The sequence below is a fragment of the Sinohyriopsis cumingii genome, chromosome 15 (assembly GCF_028554795.1).
Source record: "Sinohyriopsis cumingii isolate HCF-2022 chromosome 15, ASM2855479v2, whole genome shotgun sequence".
NCBI classification, from domain to species: Eukaryota; Metazoa; Mollusca; class Bivalvia; order Unionida; family Unionidae; genus Sinohyriopsis; species Sinohyriopsis cumingii.
In genome coordinates this window covers 134074916-134095188 of record NC_142975.1, presented here as the reverse complement: position 1 = coordinate 134095188, position 20273 = coordinate 134074916, and the positions used below count along the sequence as shown (strand labels likewise).

Below are 20273 nucleotides of genomic sequence, written 5' to 3'. Positions count from 1 at the left end.
CTTGCTATGCCATCTGGCTACATTTTGTTTTCCTCAAACATATGTCTAGTTCTGTTAGTTTTTGAAGGGAAAAAGTTAATCATAAAAGACATCCAATTCATACATATGGAGTTTGGCTTTTTTGTCCCCAAGGCAAGCCATATTTTGGTTGACATCTGTGGTGTCCATTTGAAATACTGAGGTATGGGACTTATTTAATTTGCATTGTTTGTTAGTTTTTTTTATTGTTGATTATATGTAGTGGATACTTGTATTTTGGACTTGGCCTTGTCCAAAATCAAGTTCATTTTCTACCTGAATTGGTTCTGTAAACAACATGTTTATGTCAGTCTGAGTCCAGAACATTGGAAATTCCCCATGAAATGCCAGGTCTACCTGTTGTTTACCACATTTTATATTATAATTTTAGTAATAGACCTTCTAATTATAACTAAGATTTTAATATATAAACATTTGGAACCTTCCAGAATAAAATTTTCCAATAGGTAATATTTTTTTCTAGGAAATGCTAATTGTGACCTGAGATCAAGTAGAGGACTGTATAATCTTGTTTATCTAGAAACTATTCATTAATGCTGTAACATCTGAGCAGAATCAGTTGTATTGTTGTTGTGTCTGGTATTTCATTTGGTTGGAATTTATTTATTCCAATTATTTAATTAAGTTATTCTTATCTGGAAATAAAAAGTGCTCATAAATAACATTCTTGGAAGTAAAACTTTGATTTGTAGTGAAATACAAATAAGGATACATTCCTGGACTGCATTATTGTGAAAAAAGCTATTGCCACATTACTATGACACCTGCCATCTCAGGCACATCAAAAGTTTCAACATTGGATTTATTTTGTGATACCACTTAAGTTTATTCAGAACTTTAATCATTAGGACTTGTATTATAAATTTTAGGATTATTTGGGATTTATTTTGCAATACCATAAGTTCTTTTTACATTTTTCACTTTGTATTATAGGGAAATAAGTTATTTGTTGAATTTTACAAAACTTGTTGCTTCTCACAATTTTCTATTACTTAGTTTAAGACCCTTGAATCATAATAGTAGAAGCACTAGTGAAAATTGAATGAAGGTGTTTTTGTGAGATACTAGTCAGTTGAGGCTTGGGTCTTTTAAGTGACATTGTAGACAGTCCAAAATATCAGTAACTCAGATAGACTGTGGAAGTAATTTCAAAGTAGGTTCTTCCATTTTAGTCCAAATATCAACTGATGCCTGGGCTTTGATCCAAGCAGTTGATGGAAAGGGAGGAGGAGGTCAGAACTCCTCCTAAAAGATGTAAACTTCTTCAGTTGAAGCCCATAAGACTGAGTCTTCCTGCATCATATTAAAGTCTAGTAATGATGAAGGAACTTGAGAGTAAACATTGTGATCTTTGGATTTCGGTGGTGAGTCTGACATCTCTTTGCTACCTGTGAAGTCGCTGTAGAAATGTGTCACAATCTGTAGATAACTTTACTCATTGAACATCTTGAATTCTATTTGGTGACTTCTAGGCGGTCACTAATATGAGGCTCCGTTTGAGTGGCAAAGGTTTGAGAATATTATGAAATGATGTCTCTTTGATAATGAGGCAATAAGCTGGGCATTGTAGGTAGTGAATGTCTAGTTGTACTAGGTTGATTAGACTGATCTATGTGAGTACCTGTATACAGACCTGCCAACCCTTACAATTTTGCTGTAAGTTTTACGAAAATTACCCTTAAAAATGGACTTGTGGCATACAAGAAAAAACTATGGAAAAATGATTGCTGCTGAAAAATCCAGATAATTAGTAGGTGTTTGATTTGGATCTGGGTTTCATATTAGAATTACTGAAATTAGTCAGGAAACCAGACTAACTTTACAGCAGCACCCCAGATGCTTTAAACTGCACCTATTTGTTCATGCAAAGCAACTGCATGATCAAACTGTTGATTGTAGAATTTTTTTAAAAATGGCATCCAGAAAATGATGCATGTTTAGGATGAATGGGAAAATAAGCTTCTAGAAAAGTGTTAATAATCAGCACAAAAGAATAAAAAGGAGTATTATGATTTTTGTAAATAAAGGCTGGAAAGGACACAATTACATGTATTGATCATCACATGCCAATTTGAGTATGTTTCGTGGTGGGAGATATGATTGCTGTCATCATTTGAAATGGAAAAAGTATTTCCAAGAATTACATCAAGTTGAGAGATAGCATCAAGCCGTTGACTTGCATATGGTTCAGAACTAAAGTTTGTGCTACTGTACTAGTGGTAAATAAAGTCTACCCGTACTTTACAAATTTTTCAGTTGAACATAATGTTTATCATCACTGTGTTTAACGTTTAATTAAGTTTTCCAGCTTTACAGTAGCAGTTCTTGATATTTTGTTACACCTTACTGAAAACTGGTCAATCTTATGGAGAAAAAAATCAACTGCCTTACTGAGACACACTCGTCAGGGTTGGCAGGTCTGTGTGTAGAATGGGTTCATCAAACTGGACAAAGGGTGTTCTTTTGATGGCTTATAATGTATGATTGATTGTATTCATGAACCATTATGTATTTGGCAGTATAAAGTCATAACATAACAGTGTTATCTTCATAGGTTCATGATGCTTGGACAAGGAACAGGATGATTGATCCACATACTTTGATGGTCCTTGCATCTGCTGTACAAGATTGTAATTTAGGCTGCTTGATTTGCTTTTCATATCACTCAACAGCAAGGCATATAGAGTCAAACCCTGATGTTGAATGGGCTTTAAGCATGTATCCCATTGTTGCAGTTAATGGGTGGCCCAAGCTGTCTCTGAACATTCTGATTTTTGACATTTTATGGCTGATGCACCATAGGTTGATTTGTTTTCCTCCAAAAAAAATTCTTGCACTGAGGACATGTCAGTATCTGTACTTATGGCATCTTCATCCCTTCATCCTTCACCATGTTCTTCTACACCTTCCCCTTTGGTGCCCCAAGGACAGTATTCCATTGACCATCAGTCCATGCTGAACAGAATTCACATGTGTTAATAGCTTCACAGCCACAAATTATTCATACTAAAATAATTTAAAGACTGGTCTAATACAAGTAATTCCAAGTGGAGAAAGTGTTGGTTCTCTCACTGGTAATTTGCCCTCATGATTTGATTTTACATTGTATTCAGTGAGATTTTGCCCTGGAGTAAATGTTTCTTTTTAATTTGATCTTTTGTTCTATATCCAGATATTTGAAATATTTGGCAAATATATTTTGAATGATGTAGGCTTTATTAAAGCTAAAAAATAATCATAAGTCAGCATGCTTGCATGAAATAAATCTAGTGTAAGATTTTTATGCAGAACCAGAAATGATAGTATAATGAAGGTACCAGATGGAGATTAAAATATTTTCATAATTTGTCCATATAAATGTGACCCAGTAAGTCATTATGCCCCCAAAAAGAGGACATACTGCATTGCTGCTCCCCATATGTACATCTGTATGTCCATACATCTGTATGATGTACATCTGTCTTGAATCCATTTTAACATGGTTGCACAAAATCTGTTGGGCTTATAGCCATGAAATTTTATACACTTTATTATAGTCATGAGGTGATGACCTGATTAGAGTTTCATTCATTACAGCAACATTGTGTAGTTAGTTTGGACGCATTTTTTTACTTTATGGATTTTTTTAATATTTTTAAATAAACGTGTTATCACATATACACAAAAACCATTTGAAATTTGGTTGGCTTGTTTATATCTACATATAGATAAAATGATCATATTTGTCTACCATTATGAAAGTTTTAAATTTTATGTACATTTTTTAACTTATTAGGCAAGAGGCTTATTTGCACAATTAAAGGAGACTAGAAATCAATGGAAATATGCAATAATATTTAAAGAATTTGTAGAAGAAAACCGTATCCTGAAGCATCATCTCCAGTTGTAATGCCAGTATGTAATTACTGACACAATAAAGGAAATTTGATAGGGAAATTTGTATTCAAGTGTAAATTCTCTGATTTTATTTTAAAGCCATTCAGCAATTTTTATCTTTTTGACATTTTAAACTTTTTGGTGTTAGCACAGTTTAGCGAAATTCACTCATGGTAGAAGATGGTATATTGTGCACAATGGTGTATAAATAGATGCTTGATTCGATTTACATGCACAGTTTTAGGGTAGGTAATGATTTCTTTGCAGTGGTTCCAGCTGGGGCATACATGTTTTATGAACACAAATCAGGTTTATTGTTACATAAATCAACACAACAAACAGATTTACTAATTGCCTCAAATACAAGTTTAGTGACAGAGTTTTGTTTAAAATGGCTTGTTAGTGTGAAAGCAGCACTCTTTTAGATCATTTTATGGCTTGTTAGTGTCAAAGCAGCACTCTTTTAGATCATTTTATGGCTTGTTAGTGTCAAAGCAGCACTCTTTTAGATCATTTTATGGCTTGTTAGTGTCAAAGCAGCACTCTTTTAGATCATTTTATGGCTTGTTAGTGTCAAAGCAGCACTCTTTTAGATCATTTTATGGCTTGTTAGTGTCAAAGCAGCACTCTTTTAGATCATTTTATGGCTTGTTAGTGTCAAAGCAGCACTCTTTTAGATCATTTTATGGCTTGTTAGTGTCAAAGCAGCACTCTTTTAGATCATTTTATGGCTTGTTAGTGTCAAAGCAGCACTCTTTTAGATCATTTTATGGCTTGTTAGTGTCAAAGCAGCACTCTTTTAGATCATTTTATGGCTTGTTAGTGTCAAAGCAGCACTCTTTTAGATCATTTTATGGCTTGTTAGTGTCAAAGCAGCACTCTTTTAGATCATTTTATGGCTTGTTAGTGTCAAAGCAGCACTCTTTTAGATCATTTTATGGCTTGTTAGTGTCAAAGCAGCACTCTTTTAGATCATTTTATGGCTTGTTAGTGTCAAAGCAGCACTCTTTTAGATCATTTTATGGCTTGTTAGTGTCAAAGCAGCACTCTTTTAGATCATTTTATGGCTTGTTAGTGTCAAAGCAGCACTCTTTTAGATCATTTTATGGCTTGTTAGTGTCAAAGCAGCACTCTTTTAGATCATTTTATGGCTTGTTAGTGTCAAAGCAGCACTCTTTTAGATCATTTTATGGCTTGCTAGTGTCAAAGCAGCACTCTTTTAGATCATTTTATGGCTTGTTAGTGTCAAAGCAGCACTCTTTTAGATCATTTTATGGCTTGTTAGTGTCAAAGCAGCACTCTTTTAGATCATTTTATGGCTTGCTAGTGTCAAAGCAGCACGCTTTTAGATCATTTTATGGCTTGTTAGTGTCAAAGCAGCACTCTTTTAGATCATTTTATGGCTTGTTAGTGTCAAAGCAGCACTCTTTTAGATCATTTTATGGCTTGTTAGTGTCAAAGCAGCACTCTTTTAGATCATTTTATGGCTTGTTAGTGTCAAAGCAGCACTCTTTTAGATCATTTTATGGCTTGTTAGTGTCAAAGCAGCACTCTTTTAGATCATTTTATGGCTTGTTAGTGTCAAAGCAGCACTCTTTTAGATCATTTTATGGCTTGTTAGTGTCAAAGCAGCACTCTTTTAGATCATTTTATGGCTTGTTAGTGTCAAAGCAGCACTCTTTTAGATCATTTTATGGCTTGTTAGTGTCAAAGCAGCACTCTTTTAGATCATTTTATGGCTTGCTAGTGTCAAAGCAGCACTCTTTTAGATCATTTTATGGCTTGTTAGTGTCAAAGCAGCACTCTTTTAGATCATTTTATGGCTTGTTAGTGTCAAAGCAGCACTCTTTTAGATCATTTTATGGCTTGCTAGTGTCAAAGCAGCACGCTTTTAGATCATTTTATGGCTTGTTAGTGTCAAAGCAGCACTCTTTTAGATCATTTTATGGCTTGTTAGTGTCAAAGCAGCACTCTTTTAGATCATTTTATGGCTTGTTAGTGTCAAAGCAGCACTCTTTTAGATCATTTTATGGCTTGTTAGTGTCAAAGCAGCACTCTTTTAGATCATTTTATGGCTTGTTAGTGTCAAAGCAGCACTCTTTTAGATCATTTTATGGCTTGTTAGTGTCAAAGCAGCACTCTTTTAGATCATTTTATGGCTTGTTAGTGTCAAAGCAGCACTCTTTTAGATCATTTTATGGCTTGTTAGTGTCAAAGCAGCACTCTTTTAGATCATTTTATGGCTTGTTAGTGTCAAAGCAGCACTCTTTTAGATCATTTTATGGCTTGTTAGTGTCAAAGCAGCACTCTTTTAGATCATTTTATGGCTTGTTAGTGTCAAAGCAGCACTCTTTTAGATCATTTTATGGCTTGTTAGTGTCAAAGCAGCACTCTTTTAGATCATTTTATGGCTTGTTAGTGTCAAAGCAGCACTCTTTTAGATCATTTTATGGCTTGTTAGTGTCAAAGCAGCACTCTTTTAGATCATTTTATGGCTTGTTAGTGTCAAAGCAGCACTCTTTTAGATCATTTTATGGCTTGTTAGTGTCAAAGCAGCACTCTTTTAGATCATTTTATGGCTTGTTAGTGTCAAAGCAGCACTCTTTTAGATCATTTTATGGCTTGCTAGTGTCAAAGCAGCACTCTTTTAGATCATTTTATGGCTTGTTAGTGTCAAAGCAGCACTCTTTTAGATCATTTTATGGCTTGTTAGTGTCAAAGCAGCACTCTTTTAGATCATTTTATGGCTTGCTAGTGTCAAAGCAGCACGCTTTTAGATCATTTTATGGCTTGTTAGTGTCAAAGCAGCACTCTTTTAGATCATTTTATGGCTTGTTAGTGTCAAAGCAGCACTCTTTTAGATCATTTTATGGCTTGTTAGTGTCAAAGCAGCACTCTTTTAGATCATTTTATGGCTTGTTAGTGTCAAAGCAGCACTCTTTTAGATCATTTTATGGCTTGTTAGTGTCAAAGCAGCACTCTTTTAGATCATTTTATGGCTTGTTAGTGTCAAAGCAGCACTCTTTTAGATCATTTTATGGCTTGTTAGTGTCAAAGCAGCACTCTTTTAGATCATTTTATGGCTTGTTAGTGTCAAAGCAGCACTCTTTTAGATCATTTTATGGCTTGCTAGTGTCAAAGCAGCACTCTTTTAGATCATTTTATGGCTTGCTAGTGTCAAAGCAGCACTCTTTTAGATCATTTTATGGCTTGTTAGTGTCAAAGCAGCACTCTTTTAGATCATTTTATGGCTTGTTAGTGTCAAAGCAGCACTCTTTTAGATCATTTTATGGCTTGCTAGTGTCAAAGCAGCACGCTTTTAGATCATTTTATGGCTTGTTAGTGTCAAAGCAGCACTCTTTTAGATCATTTTATGGCTTGTTAGTGTCAAAGCAGCACTCTTTTAGATCATTTTATGGCTTGTTAGTGTCAAAGCAGCACTCTTTTAGATCATTTTATGGCTTGTTAGTGTCAAAGCAGCACTCTTTTAGATCATTTTATGGCTTGTTAGTGTCAAAGCAGCACTCTTTTAGATCATTTTATGGCTTGTTAGTGTCAAAGCAGCACTCCTTTAGATCATTTTATGGCTTGTTAGTGTCAAAGCAGCACTCTTTTAGATCATTTTATGGCTTGTTAGTGTCAAAGCAGCACTCCTTTAGATCATTTTATGGCTTGTTAGTGTCAAAGCAGCACTCTTTTAGATCATTTTATGGCTTGTTAGTGTCAAAGCAGCACTCTTTTAGATCATTTTATGGCTTGTTAGTGTCAAAGCAGCACTCTTTTAGATCATTTTATGGCTTGTTAGTGTCAAAGCAGCACTCTTTTAGATCATTTTATGGCTTGTTAGTGTCAAAGCAGCACTCTTTTAGATCATTTTATGGCTTGTTAGTGTCAAAGCAGCACTCTTTTAGATCATTTTATGGCTTGTTAGTGTCAAAGCAGCACTCTTTTAGATCATTTTATGGCTTGTTAGTGTCAAAGCAGCACTCTTTTAGATCATTTTATGGCTTGTTAGTGTCAAAGCAGCACTCTTTTAGATCATTTTATGGCTTGTTAGTGTCAAAGCAGCACTCTTTTAGATCATTTTATGGCTTGTTAGTGTCAAAGCAGCACTCTTTTAGATCATTTTATGGCTTGTTAGTGTCAAAGCAGCACTCTTTTAGATCATTTTATGGCTTGCTAGTGTCAAAGCAGCACTCTTTTAGATCATTTTATGGCTTGTTAGTGTCAAAGCAGCACTCTTTTAGATCATTTTATGGCTTGTTAGTGTCAAAGCAGCACTCTTTTAGATCATTTTATGGCTTGTTAGTGTCAAAGCAGCACTCTTTTAGATCATTTTATGGCTTGTTAGTGTCAAAGCAGCACTCTTTTAGATCATTTTATGGCTTGCTAGTGTCAAAGCAGCACTCTTTTAGATCATTTTATGGCTTGTTAGTGTCAAAGCAGCACTCTTTTAGATCATTTTATGGCTTGTTAGTGTCAAAGCAGCACTCTTTTAGATCATTTTATGGCTTGCTAGTGTCAAAGCAGCACTCTTTTAGATCATTTTATGGCTTGTTAGTGTCAAAGCAGCACTCTTTTAGATCATTTTATGGCTTGTTAGTGTCAAAGCAGCACTCTTTTAGATCATTTTATGGCTTGTTAGTGTCAAAGCAGCACTCTTTTAGATCATTTTATGGCTTGCTAGTGTCAAAGCAGCACTCTTTTAGATCATTTTATGGCTTGTTAGTGTCAAAGCAGCACTCTTTTAGATCATTTTATGGCTTGCTAGTGTCAAAGCAGCACTCTTTTAGATCATTTTATGGCTTGTTAGTGTCAAAGCAGCACTCTTTTAGATCATTTTATGGCTTGCTAGTGTCAAAGCAGCACTCTTTTAGATCATTTTATGGCTTGCTAGTGTCAAAGCAGCACTCTTTTAGATCATTTTATGGCTTGTTAGTGTCAAAGCAGCACTCTTTTAGATCATTTTATGGCTTGCTAGTGTCAAAGCAGCACTCTTTTAGATCATTTTATGGCTTGTTAGTGTCAAAGCAGCACTCTTTTAGATCATTTTATGGCTTGTTAGTGTCAAAGCAGCACTCTTTTAGATCATTTTATGGCTTGTTAGTGTCAAAGCAGCACTCTTTTAGATCATTTTATGGCTTGTTAGTGTCAAAGCAGCACTCTTTTAGATCATTTTATGGCTTGTTAGTGTCAAAGCAGCACTCTTTTAGATCATTTTATGGCTTGCTAGTGTCAAAGCAGCACTCTTTTAGATCATTTTATGGCTTGCTAGTGTCAAAGCAGCACTCTTTTAGATCATTTTATGGCTTGTTAGTGTCAAAGCAGCACTCTTTTAGATCATTTTATGGCTTGCTAGTGTCAAAGCAGCACTCTTTTAGATCATTTTATGGCTTGCTAATATGTGAATTTAAATCCACATTTAACTGAGATAAATATTTCATACATGTATTTACTTTCAAAAAGCATTTATGTGCTTCGTATTTATGTTGTTAAAACTGCTTTGCATTGGTCATCTAACTTTTTAATATACTTACACAGCTACCTTGAATACTTTTATCAGTGAAATTAGGGTCAGTATAGGTAATCATGTCAAATTTTTATTCAAATTTTAAATTTTGCTCAGGATACTTGGATACTATTTAGTATTAATTTTAAATACAGAATGGTTCATTCATCCTTGAAAATTCCTTGAATTTGTTGAATTTCACTAAATCTTCTTGAATTTATCTAGGATTACAGAGTGTTAAAAGTAAATAAAATATATCATTTATTAAATTCAAAATTTTTGCAGTTTACAAATATAATGAATAACATATACAATGCTACAAAGTCAGGTATCTCAAAGACACACAATTACTGGTAGATTTTCAATTTAGTGGTGTCCCTTTGCTATAGTATCTTGGCAATGTTGTTGTATATGGCTGTGCCTATTTATACAGTGATAAAGAAAGTAACATAAGGATAGAAAGTTCAGTTTCTGTTTGAAGAAAAAAAAAATATTCCTTGAAAACTTCTGAAGCCCTTGAAAAATGCTTGAAACAATTCTCCAGTGTGTATGAATCTTGTACAAGCTATATAGCATGTACACGCTTATTGATACAAAATATTATTTTTTTGTTACCAAGATTCACTCTTATACATCAAGTTTTAATGATTTCATTTTCCATCTCATGGTTACTAAAAACTTCACACCTTTTTACCTTTTATTTTTTTCTGTCAAATTGAATCTTATTTTATTTCATATCTCAACTGCAATGATGATTTGAGACATTCTAAGACTTGTCACAAAATGGATTCCAAGTCAGAACATAGGAGGAAATTGTTTCTGCATCATTGTTAAGTATTTGTCATCATTTCCACAGGGAACAGCTGAAGGAAAATGCCCGTCTGGTGCTTGAGGAGAATCAGAATCTCTTGGAACAGATCAACATAAAGGATCAGAAGGCACTTGATCTACAACAAGCACATATGAGAGAGTGTCAGTATTTGCTTTGTTTTTCATACAATAGATTGAGGATAGTATGATCTAAAGTATAGGTCATTGCATTCCAATCAGTGTTCCAATAGCTTTATAGAAAATTGAGAATTGATTGCAAAATAATTGCTACCTACTTACTGTAAAAAGAATCTTGTTGAATATAGTCATACAATTTTGTATTGGTGGGACGGGCATTATCAGTTTGATAATTTGGTAGATGATAATTGAAAATATGATGTGCCACTGTTGTTGTTGTTTTTTTGTTGGTTTAATGGTTACTAGATTTAGACAGTTGGTTTCATACTTTTCTGCAGAGACTTTCTAACAAAGCAGAAGTAACATTTGACATCTTTATTGTGTGAATTTTATCTTCTGACTTATAAGATTAGTAATTACTAAGAAATTTTTCACAGTGAACATACTCAGCAAGACCTTTGCCTAGGGTAGGTAATGATTACTGTGGATACGAATTGATGTTGTTGTTGTTGTGGGGTTTAACGCCATTTTTCAGCACACGATAGGCTATGCATGGCAGCCAGTATTAATGGTGGAGGAAGAACACAGGAAAACCCCAGGAAGAACCACCGACCCACGAGAAGCTACTGGCAAGCTTTCTCACATACCCACATTGGTCGAATCCTAGACTCGAACCCACGCAGACAGAGGTGAGATGGCAGTGATCTGTAAGAGAGAATGTTACTTATCTCACCTTGTTATAAATAGATTTTTTTGTCTCACTGAGAAGGCCAGAATTGATTATACCTGGATTTGGTGAGTTGTTTTGCCAAGTTTGTGAATAGAACTTCTCACCACACCATTTCTAATGCCCTGACAGCCTCCTGTATCATTGACAAATTGACAAACAGCCTCCTGTATCATTGAGTTTGTCAGACAAGATACACAATTGTACTCTTCCTCTCTGAAGTCCCACCATGTGGCAACCTTGCATACCCTCACATTTAGCTCTTCCCTTCTTATCAGGTGTCAAGTTGAAGATGTTAGAAAGTAGATGGCACTAGAGTTGCCACTACATTTGTCAGTGCAAGCTCCCTTATCTGGACATCCTTCTCAGGCAGAGTTCCAAAGAAGAGACATTTGTCTGCAGGGATATAGTAGAGGCAGTTCCCAAAGACAATGGAAGAGCAATGGTTAGGTGAATCATAGGAGGTCATACACCCCTACTTCTTGCCATCAGGTAGTTAGAGGAGATAGAAAACATTTCTCCTTGAAGTCCCCTGCCACCCGCCAGTGAATTGAGCCATCAGGCTGGGGAGCACACTTCTGGACTTTACAATGGTCAGTGGCAAGTGGATGTGTCAAGAGATGGTTCTTCACAGCAGTCTCCTGAAAATGAAAGCCATCCTCAGTTCATTCAACATTTGGGTAGAACGCTAGTACTGACATACAGTCCTAATACTCTCAGACTGAATTCCAGGCCATGATTTGAGTCCTGTCTTTAGGCTACCTCATGCTTTTTTGCTCATAAACCAGGCACATGACCTTGCTTGTTCCAACTGACCAAGCTTTAAATAAGTACCAAAAACCATGGTGGGTTCACCATGCATTACTAAGATACATTATTCATTCCTGTTTCATATCTGAGAGAATCTGTTATAAGAGTTTATAGTTGTATTCAGATATAATTTGATAGAAATTATTTGTTTAAATTAATAATTGGAATTACAAAGTGCTCATTGGCTTGTTTGCTAAAACACTCCCTAGGGATTATTGAGAACTTATTCATAGACATTCTCAATTGTATCAGCATCGTTTATAGGACATTCATGACTCTTGGTACATCAGTACATTCAAGGTTATTGGAATTCATTTGGTACAGTCTATATTTTTGGACTTGTGATAGAACAGTTAGGGTTATTTGTGATTTAGTTCATAATACTGTCATGTCTTTTTAGTTTTCACTTTGTTTTCAAGGGGAATAAATTGTTGATTTTGCTAAACTTCTTGGTTTGCTTCTTTCTGACACAGTTAAGACCATGGAGTCGTAACAATTAGTAAACCTAGTCAAGTTGCTGTTATTTAGGAATCAGAGTAGATCCTTACCAGAGTGATATATTACAAGCTAAATCTGAGTCTCATTGGCCAACTTGGACAATCCATGAGTGTATGTGTCATTAAATATCATGTACATTTTATTTTTTAATAAGTCTTCTATCATATTCAGCCAGGTGATAGTGGTTGGAGAAACATCTTACTGGTTTTTTGTGACATTAGTTTTTGTATTATATGTGAAAGAGTCCCTTTAAATGTATATTCTGTATACAATAAAATATATGTGTTGAAATAGTCCCATTGCTTTGATGAATCATTCTGACAGCAGAAATTACAGTGATCTCATTATCAGTCTTTCTGCAGCAGGAAATATGCCTTATAAGAGGTGTAGCCTTTCTAGTTAAGGCTTTAATATCATTGCTTTCTCCATCCATTTAATTTTCCCACTGCTGCATAAGGTATATTGGGATATTTATTTGAATGTCTGTGATGTCAAATTTGACAGCAATGATCACAGGAGTTTTCATTCCATTTAATAGCACTGGTGGGGGGGTCACAAGTCTTCGATCTAAGTGCAATTTTGTCCAAGACAAATTTGCTTTTTTAAATAAGGTTTATCACTGGGTGTTCACAAGTCTTAGATCTAAGTGTACTTTAATTTGCTAATAGCACAAAATGATTTTCTACCTCAAATGACCTTGTATTCAGAGAAAAGGGCATAACTCATTTTTATGCTTGTTTTCTTATTTAACCAGACTTCCATGATTGAATGGTCTATGCTTAGCAGCAAGTCTGGTAAAAGTTGAAACAATCAGTATGAGGTTTACCAAAGATTGGTATAAAAAAAACTGGTGGTTGGTTGACAGCCTAGCATTGGTAAATTTTATTTCTTCATAGAATGTCAGAGATATAGAACATATGTGCCAGTAAGCATGATGTATAGACGCAATACTTTTTTCTCAAGTGGATAGGGCCTGACCATTGTTCTGCTTTAAAAAAAAGTTGAACTGTTTGTTAATTCTGGTAGACTTATCTTCAAACATACAGATGCCTTTTTTTTTCTTTTCATTTTTTACCCAAATATTTATATTTTGGAATGAATACATAAACATGTAGAGAAGAAAGGGTTTTGCTTAGTCTGTGAAGTCTTTAAATCACAAGACTGAGATACGAAACAAAATAGCAGTGATTACATTTCAGTCAAATAAACATTTACCATGCTCTTTTTTTATAGTTTAAACAAATGTATGTTTTGCAGAACCCATGACTGGTTAGACATAGTTCATTTTAACCAGACAGTTGTTTACTTTTTATTTATTTTTCAGTGTCTAAGCTAAGTAAAAATCTGGTGCTACAAAAGGAAGAAAAGGCAGACTCAGAGAAAGAACTTGAAGAGTTGCGACTCAAGTACAAGGAAATAAAGCACAAACATGATAACCTGGTGCTTGAGAATCAGGATAAAATAACACTAGAAGAGCACCTTAACCAAATTAGTGAACTGAAAAAGTGAGTGGAGCAGAGATGAATTTCATCTTATTCATCACATGACTACTGTGCTATTTATGTTAATATACCCATATCATAAATTTTATATAACATGTAACAACATCTCATGATGCAAAAAAAAAAACATCATGGAAATTAAAGGCATAACAAAAAGAGGCAGAATCATGCCATTACGCTGTTCTGCAGTTTGGTCCAATAAAATCAGTATTGTTGATTATGAGACACATACAATTTTGCGATTGTGCTCATTTCAGTTACATTTATGAAAGCAACCAAATAATTGAAATCTTTTGCTCACCAGCTTTTGCAAATGATAGAAGTTATTCAGCTCATTCTATAAATTTCATTTGAAATGAGCACTCATGTAATATCCTTCCAGTCTATTTGAAGAAAGTGCTTGTATCAGATGTAGCTTTTTGATCTTTCTATCTATCTATCTATCTATCTATCTATCTATCGACTGATCTATCTCTTAAAATATAAAAATAATGAGAGATGTTGGTGTCTATGAAAATATTTAATAATATCTAGAGATGTCCTCTTAAACAATATATTTTTAAAATATGTTGATAGATACAGTAATCTAACTATAATATTTATTTTGTTAATCTAGGATGAAAACTATAATTTTTATGACTTATATATTTGCGGTATTTATGGGTTACTGCATTTGAATGGGAAAATACAAAAGAGTTTTTCTGAATAATACTGCATGACCTTGGGAGTGCAGTATTAGTATTAAAAAAGCAAGTTCATATTTTCCCATACAAATGCAGTAACCATTGTATTATATACTCATTTCTTTTACCTATCTAAGGTTTAATGATAAAGGAATACACTATATAAAGGAATACACTATAAGAAAAAGAGTAATTGAATTTAGGCTTTTTTAGGCCTTGAACTTAAATTTTAGTAAACATCCTGTTTGCCAGTTATAGCTATGACAAAACTCAGGTAGACATTACATGGCAATAGTCAGGTAGGCCAAAATTCTACCCTCTGTCATAAAAAAAGGTCAGGTACACAAATGAATTAAATATACATAATATATAGTCGAACTTGTCACTAGCAGCCACTCATGGGAAAAGGCAAAACTGACTGCTGTACACAGATTATCCATTTAAAATTGGTTTTTGAACAAATACCATGAAACAAAATTTCCCTATTGTTGTTGTCATTATTATTATGATTATTATTATTACTGTCATTATTATTACATTATCAAGATATTTTTTACATGCACTTTACAACATAATCATAATTATGTATATATGTATTTCTATTCCAAATTTACATTCCACATAAGATTACTGTATCCTATTGATTTTAATCCATTCTATAAATGAATTCATCACCGTGTAGGCATGTATACCAATCTTAGTTTGTTCACACTATGAAAGCAATATCTGGATTAGCCAGTTGCACAACTTGCCAAGATAGAAAAGACAGTCAGCTAATGTAACCTGTAATTAACAGATTATCAAAAGAAGCCATCTGTTGCTGTTCATTGTGACCCATGAATCAAAACATCACATCCCTTCACAGACACATTTGAATATTGAATGACCCCTGACCCTAATGAAAAGAGATGTAACTTGTATTACATTTTAAAGAAAGCTTTCTTCATCAGAGATATTATTAATTCACAAGCAAATAGATGAAGATATGTAACTATACCTGTCACACTGGCACGAAAGATGACTTTTATTTCTGTTACGATAACACGACTTTTCTCACCATCCAGTACATGAATTGTTTCGACCCTCTGCCCTAATGATAAAAACTGCCTTACTCTTGAATTTGACATTTTGATACCTTTGAGTTGCACTGTTGTGACTCCAGTTATGAGTAAAATCAGTATAAAAAAAATGTCATGTCAATTCACATGATATTCCTTTATCTAAAAACAATGCCTTCTTTATAAAGCAAAATTTCAGTTTACATTGACTGAAGGTGAATGTAGATACACTATAGTGATATTTATGTCAGGGAAAACCATTGTTGGTTAGGAAACATCTGACCGTGCACTGCAGATGGTAGGTGACTATTACATGCAGGAAATTTATGTAGGAAATTTGCCAGGGGAAAATTTGGCTGGCCATTATAAATAGGTGGTCACTGAGTAAAGGTGACCATTTGGACAGGTTTGACTCTTTCTCCTTCGAATACATTCCTCAGTCACATTACATCAGGAGTAATGTGCTACATCAAGAATACAGCCCTACTAAAAGACAAAAAATCATCTTTCCCTGTCAATATCAATAGACATAGGGCAATAATTCTTGCTAGTTACCTCTCCCTGGCACCACCATTTGTTGCTAGTTTTTAGCTCCGTTGTTGAACAGACCACGTCATACAATTAATCCTTTGACAATTTAGCCATTTTAGTGTTACTATGGGCCCATTCAACGTTCATTTTTTAATTATTATACAGAATTTTTTATCTACTGCAGGCTTTATACATTATTTTACACTTTCTGCCAATTTTTGTGTGATTTTGTCACCATTTGGGACTTTGTCTTTTATGACCACCATCCCACCACACTATCATTGACCTTAGACAAGGTCATTATGAGTTAGCCATACCTTTGACATTGTTTGCATATTCCGTCCGTTATGGAGCTCTTCTTAGAAAACTTCTAAAATGCTGCTTGATATTTATGCTTGATTTATTCATTTTTCACACTGTTTAGATAGAATTGTTGTTTAGTTTTTAACTAAGCATTGTGCATTAGTTCATAACAGGGCTATAAGTTTCTGTTTCAACATTTCACGCCTCTGTTTGTTACGACAATGTTTAAGTGACCTCTTAATTTAAATTACATTACTAGCTTCTGCTTTAATTTGTGTTTTTGTGTCATTGAAGCAGAATGTCAGTTTAAATGATTTGTATGCAACTTCAGAGTCTACCATGACTTTTGTTTTCTTTATACTATGTATACACCGTTTATGATATGCAGCATAATATGTAGACGGTGGAGGTCTGATCTTCCATTTGAGCTAATTAGTCATGTACTGATTTGACAGTTTATGATAGTAGCCACTTAGTCACAAAAATAATTTGCTAATCTATGCTTTGTTTTTTATTGTGTTGTTTCAGGAGAAATGTTTACTATATGCACAAAATGCATGTTCAAAGCATTGAAGGGAAGGAAAGAGTAAATCAAGGAAGACAACTTTTGGCTTGTTGTTGGCGAAACCGATTTCATTGGGGAGTATTGCCCAATTTTAGGCAGTCCAGAAGACACAAGTCCCCCCACATGTCTGAGCATGGCCTTCCAGCCTGTAAGTCAATGCACATTGGGTTCATGCCAGATCCGTTGGATCCAACTCTTAATTCTGCAGTACCATTACTGGCCATCCAGACGTAGCCAACTGTCTAGCCAACACTGGTGGTCCAGCCATCTCAGCATGTGGACCATTTTGTTGAAATGGTCCAGGCAAATGGTTCGTACAGGGATCTTAGTGATAGATCCATCTTTCTTACCATGCCGTCAGCAGCTTATCATTACTTTACCAAAGATTTCAATGAGAAATCTGTCCTTTCAGCTAAGCCTTTAGTGTGGCCGGACCATCTTATATATTGCCAGCATCTGGGCCAGCTACACGCCATTCACACCATCGCCTGCCTTCCAGCTGTTCCAACATGGGGACCTTTTGTTACGCCTCCTTTAGCGCTGCAAGTAGACCCAGTTGGGCCTCAACACATAGTGTGACGGAACTCAAACCACCATCCTTCACATCTTACTCAGATCTTACCATGGAACAGACTGAAGTTTAGCATTCAAGCTGCCATTGAAGACATTTTATGGGTGTTGGCTACATGTACTTCAGAATGCCTTCCACCCTACCACTGCTCTAAAAAATTGGTAGATCTCAATGAGGAGGAAGAGATGGACTTAAGGTGACAGAGACCTTAAGAACTGATCTCGTAGGTACTTGTCAAGAATGTAGTAGCTGTTCATATGTATGCTCATCTGTTTTATTGGGAAGACAAATTGCTCCATGCCTGTCAGAGCTTGTTCGTGATGTCATTGCAGACACCTGTCAATAGACATGCTTGGGAGGCACTGGACAGGATTGCTAGAGTCATTGGTGAGAACTGCTCATCATACCAAGGCCAGTACTTTGACATGTTTGACCAATCTACTCTTGATATGACATGCTGCTTTGTGATCCATGTCTCTCCAACCTTATCATACCCTCCTTTTCCAGACAACCTTGTTCAGGTCACCATTGATTTGGAGGAGGAATAGAGGAAGATCTGAAGCAGGCAGCTAAGGAACTGACCCTCCACCTTGCCACTCAACCCACACAGGCATTTAGAATCACTCAGTCCCTGTCAGTGTGAAGGGATGTTAAGCGGCCTCAGGACAGGGAATCTTTTCTGTCAATCATACAGAGGTGGTAAGGAACCTGTTTTTGAGCTCACTGGATTTCTCGTCATCAGACTGTGAGAAGGATGCCTTTCTACAGCAAGAGATACAGTTGCTCATCAAAAAAAAAAAAAAAGTGGTGGAGCTTGGGTAAGGCCATAATCCCAAGGGTTATATTCAAGACTGTTTTTTTTTGGAAAGCACACAGCAAGTTGAAAGTTTAGTCACCTCAACCAGTTCAGGATGGAAACAGCGAGTTCAATCCTCCTCTCTGTTTGATAGGACAAGTACGCCATCAGTCGTCTGACCGATGCATATTTTCACATCCTTATCCCCCCAGTGTCACAAACATTTTCTCAAATTTTTGCTTAACGTGACACAATTCATCAGTTCACCATTCTTCCCTTTGACCTCAACATCAGCCTGTGAGCTTTTACTCAGATTATGGATTTTGTCAGCTCCCAGTTCCAGTGATGTCTACAAAAATGGCAGCATGCCTGGACACCCTACAGAAACACATGGTAAGTTTTATCCTACTCCTAGGCAGGAATGATCTTCCTGTTCCAAATCATCTAGTAGGCTTTTATTGAACTGGGAAAGTCTGACCTACATCCATTCCAGAATGTTGTCCATCTAGGTATGGAGTTCTTAACCAACTGTAATCTGGTGCAGTTTCCTTGTGTTCTTGTTACCAGAATCATCATAGTCATTGAGTCCATTTCCAACAAGACTTTTATTTCACTGAGTGTTCTTGCAATGCTTTGGTTTAGTCGGTAGGGCAGCAAACTTGGTCCTACTTGGCTGTTTTCTGTCTTATTTATGTCAACCTTGCCAGCACAATGATGCCCCTTCTCAGGTCCCATTCATCAGTCATGATCATACCTGAGATTCAATCATTCCTATGACAGTGGGACAACCCAGGCCACCTGACCATGAGAATCCTGCCAGAGAAGCCCCAAGCGGACATAACGGTAAATACGTGTGGTTTGGATTTTTTAACGTAGCTTTAACAATTTTTCAGTCATATCGCTATGATGTCTGCAATGTGACAGTTTATAGTGATGCCTAGCACTGGGGCATCATGCCACAGACATGTAGCATGATGTCCCACCCAGTCACATTATCCTAACACCAGACCAACTAATCCTAACACTAACCTCTTAATGCTGAGCACCAAGCGAGGCAGCTGTTAGTACCATTTTTGTAATTCTTTGGTATGACTTTGCCAGGGATCGAACCCACGACCTCCTGCATCCGAGGCGGATGCTCTAACCACTAGTCTACTGGAGCAGTAACGGTAGATGCTGATGCCAGTGCACATGGTGCAGGTTTACTACCAACCTTTACTACCATCAGCATTACATGTGAACCACAAAAATGGCCTTTACACTTAAACTATCTAGAAATGAAGATTGTCATCAATGCTTTTTTATTTATGAAAAGATTGACTCTGAGTCAAAAACAGTCCTCATTAGGTTTGACAACTCTGTGGTGGTGACCTGTCTCCTGAAATAGGGAGGCACCAAATCACCCAGCCTGTTCGTTTTGATTTGGCAGTTTCTATATTGGTGCAACAGTCTCCATATCATCATAAAATTAGACACATTCACAACAGACTCATTGTCTTGGCCAAGATTCAGTCCAGAAGTGGTCAAGTTCTTCACTCAGAATTTGTCTGTCATTCGATCTGTCTTCACTCCGATTTGTGCACAATGGGAGCATCCAATGATGAACCTCTTGGCACCAAGGTGGAATCAACAAGCTACCCACCTTCAAATCTCCAGTTCCAGACCCAAATGATTGGGCCTTGGATGCACTGTCAATCATTTGGGAGGGGTTGTGGGCATTTGCCTAACCTACTGCAGTGCAGAATCCAAAAGTCATCCAGAAATTACGGGGTCAGAATGGCAGAATGATTCTGATAGACCCCTTAGATAGGACAAGTCCTCGGACACCAATCTACTCATTCAAGCGATAGATATATG

At 35.9% G+C, this 20273-nt stretch overlaps 1 protein-coding gene across 2 annotated transcripts in view; it reads left to right on the top strand.

Annotated features, from left to right (window-relative positions):
* The window catches only part of LOC149782813 (centrosomal protein of 89 kDa-like), a 158149-nt gene that overhangs the window by 75349 nt on the left and 62527 nt on the right, over positions 1-20273 (top strand). For both annotated transcript variants that reach the window (XM_089934334.1, XM_089934333.1), the window contains 2 exons: positions 10281-10396; positions 13732-13912. In XM_089934334.1, coding sequence (XP_089790460.1) covers positions 10281-10396; positions 13732-13912 — 297 coding nt within the window. The remainder of the gene's footprint in view (positions 1-10280; positions 10397-13731; positions 13913-20273) is intronic.